General features: G+C 39.7%; 1 protein-coding gene across 1 annotated transcript in view; it reads left to right on the forward strand.

Annotated features, from left to right (window-relative positions):
* ST8SIA6 (ST8 alpha-N-acetyl-neuraminide alpha-2,8-sialyltransferase 6) overlaps positions 1-17,889 on the forward strand; it is a 382,325-nt gene that overhangs the window by 294,708 nt on the left and 69,728 nt on the right. The window contains exon 7 of the mRNA XM_053713979.1: positions 17,749-17,841. Within this exon, the coding sequence (XP_053569954.1) occupies positions 17,749-17,841 (93 nt within the window). The remainder of the gene's footprint in view (positions 1-17,748; positions 17,842-17,889) is intronic.

Here is a 17,889-nt window from a genome sequence, read left to right on the forward strand (position 1 = left end):
CATACAAACACACACATGCACATACACACACACATACATACATACATACACACATTCATATACACACACACATACATACACACACACATACACACACATATACACACACACATAAACACACATACACATACACACACATATACATACACATGCATACACACACACATACATACACACATTCATATACACACACACATACATACACACACACATACACACACATATACACACACACATAAACACACATACACATACACACACATATACATACACATGCATACACACACACATACATACACACATTCATATACACACACACATACACACACACACACATACACACATATACACACACATGCATACACACACACATACATACACACATTCATATACACACACACATATACACACACATATACACACACACGCATACACACATACTTACATACACACACATACACAAGGTTAGAAGTCTTGTTTAACTGCAATATATCCACTGCTGACACTGGCCTAGAGCTGGCCCATTCTAGGATTAGCATGCAATCTGGTATTACAAGTCCAAGGTTAAACAGAGTAACCAGAGAATATTTAGACCGGCCAACATCCCTTTAACGCACACAATACTTTCAAAGGAAATCGTGATTTTGCTAAACATCTCTGATATTATAAGTTGAAAGTTATGTGTTGCCCTCAATTGTTAAAAAGGTTAATGTGACTTGAGACTTGATTTATATGGTCTTATATGTGTACATATGTATGTGCACAAATAAATACATACATACACACACAAATATATACACCTTTCAGCCCTTGCCAGTCAAACACGTTGACATATAAAATCTCTTTTAAACAAAGTGAAGTATTTCTATATAAAATAAAAATATTCAAATACCTTTGTTCTTCATTTAGAAGGGTGCTTCCAAGAAGGCAGATAAGCAGTGATGGACGGATGCACTCACCAGGATTTAAAATTCGTCACTCTTTTATTGTAACATTTCGGGGTTTTACCCCCTTCGTCAGACACCTCAAAGAAATAACAAGCATGCACTCACCCCCACCTTGCCTTAAGAACTCTATGTTGTGCATCGGAACTGAGCCGTGACACAAATCCGCCACTCCCCATTGAGTGACATCATCAGGTGGCTGCCAGTGTATTTAATACTTGCAAAAACATAAATCAAACAATATTCATAAACAAATCTGACAGTAAAAATCTTCAAATAGCTTCCTCATCTTCATCTCACTTATACTAGTAAGGTACAACTAGATCGCCGAGTTGTATGCCTTGGCACATGTGTTGAAAGCCGGGTTACCATGGCAACCACCTAAACACAACAATGCCATGCTGTCCACACATGTGATAGGGGATCACCCCTCAGCAATTAACATGTATCAAATAGTTACAACATAACGGCTTACTGCTAGGGCGTTCAATTTCAGACAAAATACATTACTGTTACATCTAGTAAATAGCAGATAACTAACTGTCGTATTTTTGTGATATAGCAGTTAACTATAGTGTTATTGACAAATACTCGATCACTCCTTCCTGAGTATAGCAGGTGCCAGTCACGGCATACAAATATTGACCTACAAATGTTGAACAGGTGTTCCTTGTAACCACTATACCAACAGCAAGGAGTGATGTTGAATCCAGATCATTGTGTCCACCAATATACAGGATACTATATACTATATACACACATAAGTCAAGCAATCTTCAAAACATTGAAAGTATTGAAAACATTTAAAACATTGAAAACATTTGAAACATATAGTCATACCCATAACTGATGTACGAAATTTCTACAGGTGGCACAGATCGGCCATACGGTTGGCTATACAAAAAGGGACATCTGACACTTTGGTGAAATAGGACATCCCGTGGTGGATTTGAAATATACCATCATAGATCATGTCCCCCCATTACCACAAGGTGGTGATAGGGGAAAAGTGTTATTTCAAAAGAAGGCAAGGTTGACTTACAGGGGCCTATTTATCAAATGTCTGTCCGACATGATCCAATCAGCAGATCATGTCCGACAGACATCGCTGAATGCGGACAGCATTACACTCTCCACATTCAGCATTGCACCAGCAGTTTTTGTGAACTGCTGGTGCAACGCCGCCCCCTGCAGACGCTAGCAGGGGGTGTCAATCAACCAGATCGTATTCAATAGGGTTGATTTCTGGCAATCGCTGTCTGCCTCCTCAGAGCAGGCGGACAGGTTATTGAGCAGCGCTCTTTAGACCACTGCTCCATAACTTGTGTTTCTGGCGAGCCTGAAGGCTTGCCAGAAACATGGGGCTTCAAGCTCCATACGGAGCTTGATAAATAGGCCCCCACAGGTTGGGGACTATGACTCCTAAGGAATCCTGTAACTATTTCATACATGTTAATTGTTGAGGGGTGATCCCCTATCATGTGTGTAGACAGCATGACATTGTTGTGTTTAGGTGGTTGCCATGGTAACCCGGCTTTCAACACATGTGCTATGGCATGCAGCTCAGAGATCTACAGTATAAGAGAGATGAAGATGAGGAAGTTATTTGAAGATTTTTACTGTCAGATTTGTTTATGCATATTGTTTGATTATGGGATTTATGTTTTTGCACGTATTAGATACACCAGCAGCTGAGTCGCCACCTGATGACGTCACTCAATGGGGAGTGGCGGATTTGTGTTGCAGCTCGGTTCCGATGCACAACAGAGAGTTCTTAAGGCACGTTGGGGGTGAGTGCATGCCTGTTATTTCTTGTAAATGAAGAACAAAGGTATTTCTTACTGCACCTTCATCTTTAGTGCAGTTGTCCTAGTGCACCTTTGGTTTAGTGCACAAGCGAAAGCCATAAGAGGCTTTTGTAATGTGCTCTTTAGAAGTCGATAGGGAAATGGAGTTAGCAAGGTCACTCCATTCGACCTCCAAATGTAAGCACACCTGAGTCTTTCACTGGCACACAAAATGTTAATTTTATCTTGTCACGTTAGAGCAAGAAAAGGTCCAATATTTATTTAACTTGACCGCTGTTAGCCCTCAATAGCACTAATATTTTTGTGCTCCACTGGTAATCTAGGCCTCTGTGTTTCTTATCTGTTTTCAAAGACATTAAAGGGATACTAAACCCAAATTTTTTCTTTCATGATTCAGATAGAGCATGCAATTTTAAGCAACTTTTTAATTTACTTCCATAATCAATTATTATTTGTTCTCTTGCTATCTTTATTTGAAAAAGCAGTAATGTAAGCTTAAGAGACGGCCCATTTTTGGTTTAGCACTTTGGTAGAGCTTGCTGATTGGGGGCTAAATGTAGCCACCAATCAGCAAGTGCTACACAGGTGCTAAACCAAAAATGAGCCGGCTCCTAGCCTTACATTCCTGCTTTTTCAAATAAAGATAACAGGAGAACAAAGAAAAATTGATAATATGAGTAAATTAGAAAGTTGCTTAAAGTGAATGTAAACTCCGCTTCCTCTCTAAAGTTCGGCGTAACATTGAGGTTTAAAAAACATGACTTTCATTCATCAAATTATTTAAATATCCGTAAATACCGTTATTTTTAATCTTTTTAGCTTGCACCCTTCATTCTAATCCTCCACCCGGCATTTGCGATCACTCGTTGTCATTTACATGCACGATCGTCAGAACCAATAACGGCTTTAACCACTGGGGGACCCAACCCCTTTGGATGTCGTCACGCGTCCTTATTGCGCTTGCGTTAGACTCCTCTTCCAAGATGATTATCAAAAGCTCGTTCACATTTCGCGCATGCGCAATTGAAAACTTGACGGAGTTCATTCATTGTAGAAATAAAATACCACTCTGTAAGTTTAATTTTCAAAGGGCTCCGTATTCTATTACAAAATCTGAATACTAGTTCACAGTATTATGGGCTGGAGGATGAGATCCTTTGCTTCGCTTCACAACGATAGTATTCATTGAATGTACTGATTCAATGAATACTATGTTGATTGACATCGGAATCGGGGTTTGACGCATGCGCAGTGGTTAACTGAGACAAGAGCGCGCATTGCTGATACGTAAACAGCGGGTGGGACCGCTGTATACGTAATATTGCAGATAATAAGGAAGCTGAGAGTGGGAGGAGCAGGTATAGTCAAACAACGATATTTGGAATTGTAAATTAAAATTATATTACACATTTTATGAACAAATGATAGTGGCGGTATGGTTAATATACTGATTGTCTATATAATAATACTTTGAAAACAGTAAAAATTGACAATCACTTTAAAATAGAATGCTCTATGTGAATCTCGAAAGAAAAGAAAATGGGTTTAGTATCCTTTTATTATTCGAACTTTGCTAAACATATTTCACTGTTGTATAAATGTACATTAAATTGCCAGTTTGTGAATGTTTCTTCCTTTATTAAAGGGACAGTCTAGGCCAAAATAAACTTTCATGATTCAGATACAGCATGTAATTTTAAACAATTTTCCAATTTACTTTTATCACCAATTTTGCTTTGTTCTCTTGGTATTCTTAGTTGAAAGCTTAACCTAGGAGGTTTATATGCTAATTTCTTAGACCTTGAAGGCCACCTCTTTTCAGAATGCATTTTAACAGTTTTTCACCACTAGAGGGTGTTAGTTCATGTGTTTCATATAGATAACACTGTGCTCGTGCACGTGAAGTTATCTGGGAGCAGGCACTGATTGGCTAAACTGCAAGTCTGTTAAAAGAACTGAAATAAAGGGGCAGTTTGCAGTAGCTTAGATACAAGATAATCACAGAGGTTAAAAGTATATTAATATAACTGTGTTGGTTATGCAAAACTGGGGAATGGGTAATAAAGGGATTATCTATCTTTTAAAACAATAAAAATTCTGGTGTAGACTGTCCCTTTAAATGCAAGTTTGTAAGGGATGAAATTCACTAAGTTCTTTTTCACCCTGCTTAAAGGCAAACATTCTGCATATAATTGTTGTTATTATGTTTCTGTTCTCACTGAAGCATATTTTTTATATTACAGTTGAATAACTAAAAATTGTGATTAATTTACATAACAAAACTTAACAATTGCAGAATTGTGAAATATCATTTGACAGAGTGACTCATTCCTGAATCCTTGATTCATTAAATCAATGCACTCTGCCCTGTTGGTTAAAGGGACAGTCAACACCAGAATTTTTGTTGTTTAAAAAGAAAGATAATCCCTTTGTTACCCATTCCCCAGTTTTGCATAACCAACACTGTTATAAAAATACACGTTTTACCTCTGTGATTACCTTGTATCTATGCTTCTGCAAACTGCCCCCTTATTTCAGTTATTTTGACAGACTTGCATTTTAGCCAATCAGTGCTCACTCCAAGGTAACTTCACGTGCATGAGCTCAATGTTATCTATATGAAATACATGAACTCATGCCCTCTAGTGGTCAAAATGCATTCAGATTAGAGGCAGTCTTCAAAGTCTATCGGCTAGATTTAGAGTTCTGCGGCCAAAGCTACGCGTGTTTCTTCTGTTAAGTGTGATCAGTCCACGGGTCATCATTACTTGTGGGATATTAACTGCTCCCCTACAGGAAGTGCAAGAGGATTCACCCAGCAGAGTTGCTATATAGCTCCTCCCCTCTACGTCACCTCCAGTCATTCTCTTGCACCCAACGACTAGATAGGATGTGTGAGAGGACTATGGTGATATATTTAGTTTTTATATCTTCAATCAAAAGTTTGTTATTTTATAATAGCACCGGAGTGTGTTATTCCTTCTCTGGTAGAATTTGAAGAAGAATCTACCTGAGTTTTTCTATGATTTTAGCCGGAGTAGTTAAGATCATATTGCTGTTTCTCGGCCATCTGAGGAGAGGTAAACTTCAGATCAGGGGACAGCAGGCAGATTAATCTGCAAAGAGGTATGTAGCAGTTTATTATTTTCTGACATGGAATTGATGAGAAAATCCTGCCATACCGTTATAATGTAAACTCAGCCTTGAATGCAGTAGATGTAGCTGATATCAGGCTGTCATGTATGTATATTTTACACTTCAGTTTTCTGGGAAATGGTGCTTCTCTGGCTTTTAAACTGTATACATAGACTTAACCTATTTTGCAGGGACTTGCAATAGGTTTTAAATGACAATTAATTATTGAGGTAAAATGTTTTTTTGCTGGCATGTAAAAACGTTTTTTTCTCTGAGGTACTGGGTGAAAAAATGTTTTGGGCACTTTTTTTCCACTTGGCAATAGTTTTGATTTAAATTAGAGCAGTTCACTGATCCCTCTCACTGTTATGTGTGTGGGGGAGGGGCCGTTTTTGGCGCTTTTACTATGCATCAGAAAAACTCAGTCAGAGGTTCATTTTCTTCCTGCATGTTCCGGTTCATCTCTACAGAGTTCAGGGATCTCAAGAGTCTTTTTTGAGGGAAGTAATCATTACAGCAGAGCTGTGCTGATTGTATTGACTGTGATATAAAAAACGTTTATTTGTGTATTTTTTTTCTGCTGCCTGGGTTAGTTATCATTTGCTGAGGGGAACAATCCTTTGCTAAAACTGTATATTCTGACAAAGATTGATGCTATAACTTAATTATTTTATCTGTTATAATATTTTTCTGTGCTTCTTAAAGGCACAGTTCGTTTTCATATTATTTGTAAATTACTTTGAAAAGTATTTCCAAGTTGCTGTTTATTTGCTAGTGTGTTAAACATGTCTGATTCAGAGGAATATCTCTGTGCTATATGTGTTAATGCCAAAGTGGAGCCCAATAGAAATTTATGTACTAAATGTATTGATGCTACTTTAAAAAATAGTCAATCTGTACAAATTGAACATATTTCACCAAACAACGAGGGGAGAGTTATGCCGACTAACTCGCCTCACGTGTCAGTACCTGCATCTCCCGCTCAGGAGGTGCGTGATATTGTAGCGCCGAGTGCATCTGGGCGGCCATTACAAATCACATTACAAGATATGACTACTGTTATGACTGAAGTTTTGGCTAAACTACCAGAACTAAGAGGTAAACGTGATCACTCTGGGATGAGAACAGAGTGCGCTGATAATGCAAGGGCCATGTCTGATACTGCGTCACAGTTTGCAGAACATGAAGACGGAGAGCTTCATTCTGTGGGTGACGGTTCTGATCCAAATAAACTGGACTCAGACATTTCAAATTTTAAATTTAAGCTTGAGAACCTCCGTGTGTTACTAGGGGAGGTATTAGCGGCTCTGAATGATTGTAACACAGTTGCAATCCCAGAAAAAATGTGTAGGTTGGATAAATATTTTGCGGTACCGACGAGTACTGACGTTTTTCCTATACCTAAGAGACTTACTGACATTGTTACTAAGGAGTGGGATAGACCCGGTGTGCCTTTCTCACCCCCTCCTATATTCAGAAAAATGTTTCCAATAGACGCCGCCACACGGGACTTATGGCAAATGGTCCCTAAGGTGGAGGGAGCAGTTTCTACTTTAGCTAAGCGTACCACTATCCCAGTGGAGGATAGCTGTGCTTTTTCAGATCCAATGGATAAAAAATTAGAGGGTTACCTTAAGAAAATGTTTGTTCAACAAGGGTTTATATTGCAACCTCTTGCATGTATTGCGCCTGTCACGGCTGCAGCAGCATTTTGGTTTGAGTCTCTGGAAGAGACACTTCAATCATCCACACTAGATGACATCACACACAAACTTAAATTCCTTAAGTTAGCTAATTCATTTATTTCAGATGCCGTAGTACATTTAACTAAACTTGCGGCTAAAAATTCAGGATTCGCCATTCAGGCACGCAGAGCTCTGTGGCTAAAATCCTGGTCAGCTGATGTTACGTCTAAATCTAAATTGCTTAATATTCCTTTCAAAGGGCAGACCTTATTCGGGCCCGGCTTGAAAGAGATTATTGATGACATTACAGGAGGTAAAGGTCATGCCCTGCCTCAGGACAAGGCCAAAGCCAAGGCTAGACAGTCCAATTTTCGTTCCTTTCGTAATTTCAAAGCAGGAGCAGCATCAACTTCCTCTGCACCAAAACAGGAAGGAGCTGTTGCTCGCTACAGACAAGGCTGGAAACCTAACCAGTCCTGGAACAGGGGCAAACAGGCCAGAAAACCTGCTGCTGCCCCTAAGACAGCATGAATTGAGGGCCCCCGATCCGGGACCGGATCTAGTGGGGGGCAGACTTTCCCTCTTCGCCCAGGCTTGGGCAAGAGATGTTCAGGATCCCTGGGCGTTAGAGATCATATCTCAGGGATACCTTCTGGACTTCAAATCCTCTCCCCCAAGAGGGAGATTTCATCTGTCAAGGTTGTCAACAAACCTAACAAAGAAGGAAGCGTTTCTACGCTGCGTACAAGATCTTTTATTAATGGGAGTGATCCATCCAGTTCCGCGGTTGGAACAAGGACAAGGGTTTTACTCAAATCTGTTTGTAGTTCCCAAAAAAGAGGGAACCTTCAGGCCAATCTTGGATTTAAAGATCCTAAACAAATTCCTAAGAGTTCCATCGTTCAAGATGGAAACTATTCGAACAATTTTGCCCATGATCCAAGAGGGTCAGTACTTGACCACAGTGGATTTAAAGGATGCTTACCTTCACATACCGATTCACAGAAGTCATTACCGGTATCTAAGGTTTGCCTTTTTAGACAGGCATTACCAGTTTGTAGCTCTTCCATTCGGACTGGCTACGGCTCCAAGAATCTTCACAAAGGTTCTGGGCACTCTTCTGGCGGTACTAAGACCGCGAGGAATTTCAGTAGCTCCGTACTTAGACGACATACTGATACAAGCTTCAAGCTTTCAAACTGCCAAATCTCATACAGAGATAGTACTGGCATTTCTAAGGTCGCATGGATGGAAAGTGAACGAAGAGAAAAGTTCTCTCTTTCCACTCACAAGAGTTCCCTTCCTGGGGACTCTGATAGATTCTGTAGAAATGAAGATTTACCTGACAGAGGACAGGTTAACAAAACTTCAAAATGCATGCCGTGTCCTTCATTCCATTCAAGAGACCAGAAATTCTCTTCTATGGTGGCTTTATCGGCCACATCTGTCCAGGGGAATGCCATTCAGCAGGCCAGACTGGTCAATTGTAACAACAGACGCCAGCCTACTAGGTTGGGGCGCTGTCTGGAATTCTCTGAAGGCTCAGGGACTATGGAATCAGGAGGAGAGTCTTCTTCCAATAAACATTCTGGAATTGAGAGCAGTCCTCAATGCTCTTCTGGCTTGGCCCCAGTTAGCAACTCGGGGGTTCATCAGGTTCCAGTCGGACAACATCACGACTGTAGCTTATATCAACCATCAGGGAGGGACAAGAAGCTCCCTAGCAATGATGGAAGTATCGAAGATAATTCGCTGGGCAGAGTCTCACTCTTGCCACCTGTCTGCAATCCACATCCCGGGAGTGGAGAACTGGGAGGCGGATTTCTTAAGTCGTCAGACTTTTCATCCGGGGGAGTGGGAACTTCATCCAGAGGTCTTTGCCCAAATACTTTGACGTTGGGGCAAACCAGAGATAGATCTCATGGCGTCTCGACAGAATGCCAAGCTTCCGCGCTACGGGTCCAGATCCAGGGATCCGGGAGCGGTCCTGATAGATGCCTTGACAGCACCATGGACCTTCAGGATGGCTCATGTGTTTCCACCTTTCCCGATGCTTCCTCGATTGATTGCCAGAATCAAACAGGAGAAAGCATCAGTGATTCTAATAGCGCCTGCATGGCCACGCAGGACTTGGTATACAAATCTGGTGGACATGTCATTCTGTCCACCTTGGTCGTTACCTCTGAAACAGGACCTTCTGATTCAGGGTCCTTTCAAACATCAAAATCTAACTTCTCTGAAGCTGACTGCTTGGAAATTGAACGCTTGATCTTATCAAAGCGTGGTTTTTCTGAGTCAGTTATTGATACCTTAATACAGGCTAGGAAGCCTGTTACCAGAAAGATTTACCATAAAATATGGCGTAAATACCTATATTGGTGCGAATCCAAAGGTTACTCTTGGAGTAAGGTTAGGATTCCTAGGATATTGTCTTTTCTACAAGAAGGTTTAGAAAAGGGGTTATCCGCTAGTTCCTTAAAGGGACAGATCTCAGCTCTGTCCATTCTGTTACACAAGCGTCTGTCAGAAGTTCCAGACGTTCAGGCTTTTTGTCAGGCTTTGGCCAGGATTAAACCTGTGTTTAAAGCTGTGGCTCCACCATGGAGTTTAAACCTTGTTCTTAACGTTTTACAGGGTGTTCCGTTTGAACCCCTTCATTCCATTGATATAAAGTTGTTATCTTGGAAAGTTCTATTTTTAATGGCTATTTCCTCGGCTCGAAGAGTCTCTGAGTTATCAGCCTTACATTGTGATTCTCCTTATTTGATTTTTCACTCGGATAAGGTAGTTCTGCGTACTAAGCCTGGGTTCTTACCTAAGGTAGTCACTAACAGGAATATCAATCAGGAGATTGTTGTTCCATCCTTGTGCCCAAATCCTTCTTGGAGGAAGGAACGTCTTTTGCCCAATCTGGATGTAGTTCGTGCCCTTAAATTTTATTTACAGGCAACTAAAGATTTTCGACAAACGTCTTCCCTGTTTGTCGTTTACTCTGGTCAGAGGAGAGGTCAAAAAGCTTCTGCTACCTCTCTCTCTTTTTGGCTTCGTAGCATAATTCGTTTAGCTTATGAGACTGCTGGACAGCAGCCTCCTGAAAGAATTACAGCTCATTCCACTAGAGCTGTGGCTTCCACTTGGGCCTTTAAGAATGAGGCCTCTGTTGAACAGATTTGCAAGGCTGCAACTTGGTCTTCGCTTCATACTTTTTCCAAATTTTACAAATTTGACACTTTTGCTTCCTCGGAGGCTATTTTTGGGAGAAAGGTTCTTCAGGCAGTGGTTCCTTCTGTATAAAGAGCCTGCCTATCCCTCCCGTCATCCGTGTACTTTTGCTTTGGTATTGGTATCCCACAAGTAATGATGACCCGTGGACTGATCACACTTAACAGAAGAAAACATAATTTATGCTTACCTGATAAATTCCTTTCTTCTGTAGTGTGATCAGTCCACGGCCCGCCCTGTTTTTTAAGGCAGGTAAATATTTTTTAAATTATACTCCAGTCACCACTACACCCTTGGCTTCTCCTTTCTCGTTGGTCCTTGGTCGAATGACTGGAGGTGACGTAGAGGGGAGGAGCTATATAGCAACTCTGCTGGGTGAATCCTCTTGCACTTCCTGTAGGGGAGCAGTTAATATCCCACAAGTAATGATGACCCGTGGACTGATCACACTACAGAAGAAAGGAATTTATCAGGTAAGCATAAATTATGTTTTTTTTCCCCCCGCACCTTTTAAATACCGCTGGTATTTAGAGTTCACAGAAGGGCTGCGTTAGGCTCCAAAAAGGGAGCGTAGAGCATAATTTACCGACACTGCAACTCTAAATACCAGCGGTGCTTACGGACGTGGCCAGCTTCAAAAACGTGCTCGTGCATGATTCCCCCATAGGAAACAATGGGGCATTTTGAGCTGAAAAAAAACCTAACACCTGCAAAAAAGCAGCGTTCAGCTCCTAACGCAGCCCCATTGTTTCCTATGGGGAAACAGTTTCTAAGTCTGCACCTAACACCCTAACATGAACCCCGAGTCTAAACACCCCTAACCTTACACTTATTAACCCCTAATCTGCCGCCCCCGCTATCGCTGACACCTGCATTACACAATTAACCCCTAATCTGCCTCTCCGTACATCGCCGCAACCTACATTATACCTATGTACCCCTAATCTGCTGCCCCTAACACCGCCGACCCCTATATTATATTTATTAACCCCTAATCTGCCGCCCCCAACGTCGCCTCCACCTACCTACAATTATTAACCCCTAATCTGCCGACCGGACCTCGCCGCTACTCTAATAAACCCAGATTCAAGTTCAATCCGTTTGGCTGATTGGATCAGCCAATCGGATTGAACTTCAATCTGATTGGCTGATTCCATCAGCCAATCAGATTTTTCCTACCTTAATTCCAATTGGCTGATAGAATCCTATCAGCCAATCGGAATTCGAGGGACGCCATCTTGGATGACGTCCCTTAAAGGAACCTTCATTCGTCGTCTAGTCATCTGAAGAAGAGGATGGATCCGCGCCAGAAGGTCTTGAAGATGGAGCCGCTCGTCGTCGGATGGAAGAACATAGAAGATGCCGCTTGGATGAAGATGTCTACCGGTCCGGATCTCCTCTTCTGCCCGGATAGGATGAAGACTTCTGCCCGATGATGAACTTCTTTAGCCACCGCTTGGATCAAGACTTCAGCCGGAGGATGGACGTCTTCAGCTCCCGCTTGGGCTTGGATCAAGACATCGGAGCCTGGATCGATCGGTGATACCCGGCGTGGTGAAGATAAGGTAGGAAGATCTTCAGGGGCTTAGTGTTAGGTTTATTTAAGGGGGGTTTGGGTTAGTTTAGGGGTATGTGGGTGGTGGGTTGTAATGTTGGGGGGGGGGGTATTGTATGTTTTTTTTTCCAGGCAAAAGAGCTGTTTTCTTTGGGGCATGCCCCGCAAAAGGCCCTTTTAAGGGCTGGTAAGGTAAAAGAGCTTTTCTAATTTTATTTTAGAATAGGGTAGGGCATTTTTTTATATTGGGGGGCTTTGTTATTTTATTAGGGGGCTTAGAGTAGGTGTAATTAGCTTAAAATTGTTGTAATATTTTTCTGTTTGTAAATATTTTTTTATTTTTTGTAACTTAGTTCTTTTTTATGTTTTGTACTTTAGTTAGTTTATTTAATTGTATTTATTTGTAGGTATTGTATTTAATTAATTTATTGATAGTGTAGTGTTAGGTTTAATTGTAGATAATTGTAGGTATTTTATTTAATTAATTTATTGATAGTGTAGTGTTAGGTTTAATTGTAACTTAGGTTAGGATTTATTTTACAGGTAATTTTGTAATTATTTTAACTAGGTAGCTATTAAATAGTTCTTAACTATTTAATAGCTATTGTACCTGGTTAAAATAATTAAAAAGTTGCCTGTAAAATAAATATTAATCCTAAAATAGCTACAATATAATTATTCGTTATATTGTAGCTATATTAGGGTTTATTTTACAGGTAACTATTTAGCTTTAAATAGGATTAATTTATTTAATAAGAGTTAATTTATTTTGTTAGATAAAAATTATATTTAACTTAGGGGGATGTTAGTGTTAGGGTTAGACTTAGCTTTAGGGGTTAATACATTTAATAGAGTAGCGGCGAGGTCCGGTCGGCAGATTAGGGGTTAATACTTGAAGTTAGGTGTCGGTGATGTTAGGGAGGGCAGATTAGGGGTTAATACTATTTATTATAGGGTTATTGAGGCGGATTAGGGGTTAATAACTTTATTAGAGTAGCGGTGAGGTCCGGTCAGCAGATTAGGGGTTAATTATTGTAGGTAGGTAGCAGCGACGTTGGGGGGGGGGCAGATTAGGGGTTAATAAATATAATATAGGGGTCGGCGGTGTTAGGGGCAGCAGATTAGGGGTACATAAGGATAACGTAGGTGGCGGCGCTGTGCGGTCGGCAGATTAGGGGTTAAAAAAATTTAATAGAGTGGCGGCGATGTGGGGGGACCTCGGTTTAGGGGTACATAGGTAGTTTATGGGTGTAAGTGTACTGTAGAGCACCGTAGTTAAGAACTTTATAAACCGGCGTTAGCCCAGAAAGCTCTTAACTCCTGGCTTTTTTCTGCGGCTGGAGTTTTGTCGTTAGATTTCTAACGCTCACTTCAGCCAAGACTCCAAATACCGGCGTTAGAAAGATCCCATTGAAAAGATAGGATACGCAAATGGCGTAAGGGGATCTGCAGTATGGAAAAGTCGCGGCTGGAAAGTGAGCGTTAGACCCTTTCCTGACTGACTCTAAATACCAGCGGGTGGTAAAAAAACAGCGTTAGGACCCCCTAACGCTGGTTTGGACAGCTAACGCAGAACTCTAAATCTAGGCGTAAGAAATTAGCATATGAACCTTGTAGGTTTAGCTTTCAACTAAGAATACCAATAGAACAAAGCAAAAATTGGTGATAAAAGTAAATTGGAAAGTTGTTTAAAATTACATGCCCTATTTAAATCATGAAAGTTTTTTTTTTACTTGACTGTCCCTTTAATACATAATGGCTTATCAATTTTATTCCATTCCTCAAAATATTTATGACATAATTGCCTCTTTAATTGTATGTGCTTATGAGTGTATCTAGAATAAAAGCTGAGAAGGGTATTGAAGCAAAACTTATTCTGAGCAAATTGCCATATCCCTGATATTAAATGTATGTGGTAACAATAAAGCCATACAAGTGTTTATTGAGGAAAACATTAACATCCCTGACTCAAAAACCATTATTAAACAACTATTATTTTGGCTTGCAGTACAACATTGTGCTGAATGATGAGTACATTACTTTGTCTAGCAACCTCAATGGCTGCATTATTTACTGTCGCAATTCATTTACCCTTTTATTCCTATTGGCACCATTCTTTTGTGAATACACCACCACAAATAACAAAAGGATTGTGTGGGACACTAAAAGACAATCACTTTTGTTTTGTCTGCCTTAATATTTCACCACAGATCTCATGTCTAGTCAGTTGCAGCATTCCGAAGTTTAAAGGGACTTAAAACCCAAATTGTTTCCTTCATTCAGATTCAGAGCAGACAATGTTAAACAACTTTCCAAGTTACTTCAATATCTAATTTGCTTAGTTCTCTTGGTATCCTTTGTTGAAAAGAATACACAGCTGCTGATTGATGGCTGCACAGAAATGCCTCTTGTTATTGGCTTATTGATGTACTTAGCTAGGTCCCAGTAGTGGATTGCTTCTCCTTCAAAAAAATATTACTAAAAGGATGAAGCAAAATTGCCAATAGAAGTAAATTGGAAAGTTGTTTAAAAATCTATGCTCTATCTGATTCATGAAAGGAAAAAAAATGGGTTTCATGTTCCTTTAAGATGGTCTTGAACCACAAGGATGAGTTTTAAAATCACTTCCCTTAGGCGTAGAATGCTTTTTTTTTTAACACTTTACAAGATTGTGTTGCTAGACTTCAAACTTCCAATTTTCTTAAATGGGGTATTTAATTGGGTTTTTTTTATGAGGTTTTTAAATTTGAACACATTCCAAGGCCTCCATTACATATGCAGCGTCGCCCGCAAAATCCTCCGCTGCCAGATTTTACACGATTTTGGTATTACATATACGGCGTAGCATACAAGTTACGCGCGTATATTTTACCCTTCAGACGTATTTTTTTTACCCATAGAACATAGAACAGCTGCGCAATTTGGTATCCAATATACAGCGTAAGGACTTACACGCTCAGAATTCAGAGAATCTACTCCATTCTTATCTCGCCACAAATTGCAGGCGCAGTAACCCTTGCACTGACTAAAAAGCAATGTAACTCCCTGAAGGCCTAACAAACGCATGCGCAATCACATACATATCAGCCACAAATCTCAAACAGTTAAACCTCTTCTAAGCATTTATTATTCCTGCCCCTGCAAGTGTGTCAAACCAATCACAAACAAATGCGACCTAACTAACTCCTCTGTTTGCGCCTCTCTCTCTACTCTGACTAATCCTCCACTTCAGTGTAGTGTGCTGTAGCTCAACAAACAATTCAAACACACTGAAGAAAATTGCAGCTGCGCATGGGTTTATATATTCATTTTGAATAGCATAATTACGTGTCGCATTTATATTTGAAATCACGGTTCATTTTTACGAGTGTTAGCCTAATTTGCATAAAACTACTCTTTATTGACACTTTCCGTGGACAAAATACTTACGACGACTGAAATGTGTATTTGCGCACATTTCAGAAGATCGCCAGTTTGTCCTACTTACGCCAGTTTAGCATCTAACGGCACAGTATATGTAATACCCCGATGTGCAAGGTGAAATTACTGCCAGCGCAGGTTCCCGCGCTTGCGCCGAAACCTGCACCATATATGTGATTGCGCCCCAAATTTAAACAGCCCCACACTATTCCATTTATCTTATGCTCTTTAAATGCATTTGCGCGATTATGAAACTTGTTTACAATTAAAATATAATCCTCTTTATGAAACTTATAGAAATGCAATACCCTGTTTCTAATTTTTTTTTTTGTATGTAAAAATATTTGTTTTGTTGTGTGTACATATGTATAATTAATAGCTCACTTAGACTGTGTATATGTGAACATTCCCATTATAAAACTCAATATTCAGAAGGTACTGCAAACACAAAGTCAAGGTCTCTGTAGGATTCATCTGTCAGTGTGCATTTAAACCCACATGAAAAGTAAAATATGCTGAGTAAAAAATAAATAAAATATTTATTGCTTTTGCAAATTATTATCTATTTTATTCTTTATGGATTTGTACTGGCACAGAAGAACACTTAGGGCTAGGTGATCTAAAGCTTTTCACTCTGGCAAGTTTATCTAAGAAGTCTGGTCAGTACTTCAAGGTCTTGCAAAAAAAACACAAAGGCAAATTTTACCTTGAGAGCTGTTTATTTCACTATCCAAGGATCTGGATGTGAAAGAGAGGCACATACATTGCAATATAATGCTAAAAAATCACAAAGACTTTGCGTGAATTTTCTCCATGCCTGTAAGTTTTTGATCAGGCTAATGAGATCTCAGCACATTGAATATAAATGGGCTTTGAGGAGATTAATTCATTAAATCCATTTTGAGATTGCATAATATTGCTAACTGCCTTCTTGAAAGACAAAGCTTTGACAAATTCCAGTCCATCTTTCATGGCTTTTTTATGGGCTCATGGGGGCCGATTTATCAAATGATCATTGCACAAGCATTTCTAGTGAAATTCTTGTGCAATGATGCCCCCTGCACATTCGCGGGCAATCGCCCATATCTGATCGGGATGATTGCCACCTCAGAGGTGGCGACGAGTTAAGGAGCTTCTTAACTCCCTTTTCCGGGGAGCCAGATACCTCGTGCGGGATAAACGGCATCCGCTGCTTACTAAATCAGCCTCAGGGACTCAGTTTAAGCTAGGAGCTTTTACAATCAGCTTGTAACCTCTTGACTGCCAGAAAATCCTGCAGTGCATTGTGTATTACAGTTGTATAATAATGTCACCTATATGGGCTGATAGTGTTTGCTCCAAGTAAACAATGGCATACTTCATCAGTTTGCTTGATTGGAATCTATGCTGCAGTGTTTAGAGCACAATATAACTGACAACTTGCTTTTGAAAGAAGTGCACTAAGCTTGACTATATTTTTCATCAATGTAAAATGTATGTTTATTTTCTTATAAAATGTGTTTTTGCATCAGAATTTATTGTGCAAAAACAGATTTGTTGTTAGTACTGATACCAAATTACCAAATGATTGCAGTAAGTATTAGACCAATATTTCATATTAGAAAACAAGTGGAAAATCTAGAAAGCTTCCATATGAATGTAAAAAAGTGCTGCAATTAATAGTATCATTGTAACTATTATTCTTTGTTACTTTTGAAACTGTTGGACTAAGATGATTACTACAACGTACATTATGGTCATAAAGGCACAGGCAATATTTTGACTACATGTGTTGAGGATAATTGATGTAATGTGGCATAGCTGATGCATTTATTTTATTTATTTTCAGACATAAAATGTGTAGGCTATAGAGAAGGGCTTGCCAGCTGTGTTCTGATGTGTAGATAGATGATAGATAGATAGATAGATAGATAGATAGATAGATTTATTTTCTTTCAGTTTGCTTGCTCTGTGTAATATTTCATTATTATGTATTTCAGATGTAATCTTCCACCTGTTTGGGGAAATGTTAGTGTGGATGTTGGAAATAAGACCAACCTTGTAACAGTTAATCCAAGTATTATAGCTTTAAAGTAAGTACCTCTAAAAAAGTTATATTTCAATTGTTACTTTTGGATTCA

The sequence above is a fragment of the Bombina bombina genome, chromosome 5 (genome assembly GCF_027579735.1).
Source record: "Bombina bombina isolate aBomBom1 chromosome 5, aBomBom1.pri, whole genome shotgun sequence".
Classification (NCBI taxonomy): Eukaryota; Metazoa; Chordata; class Amphibia; order Anura; family Bombinatoridae; genus Bombina; species Bombina bombina.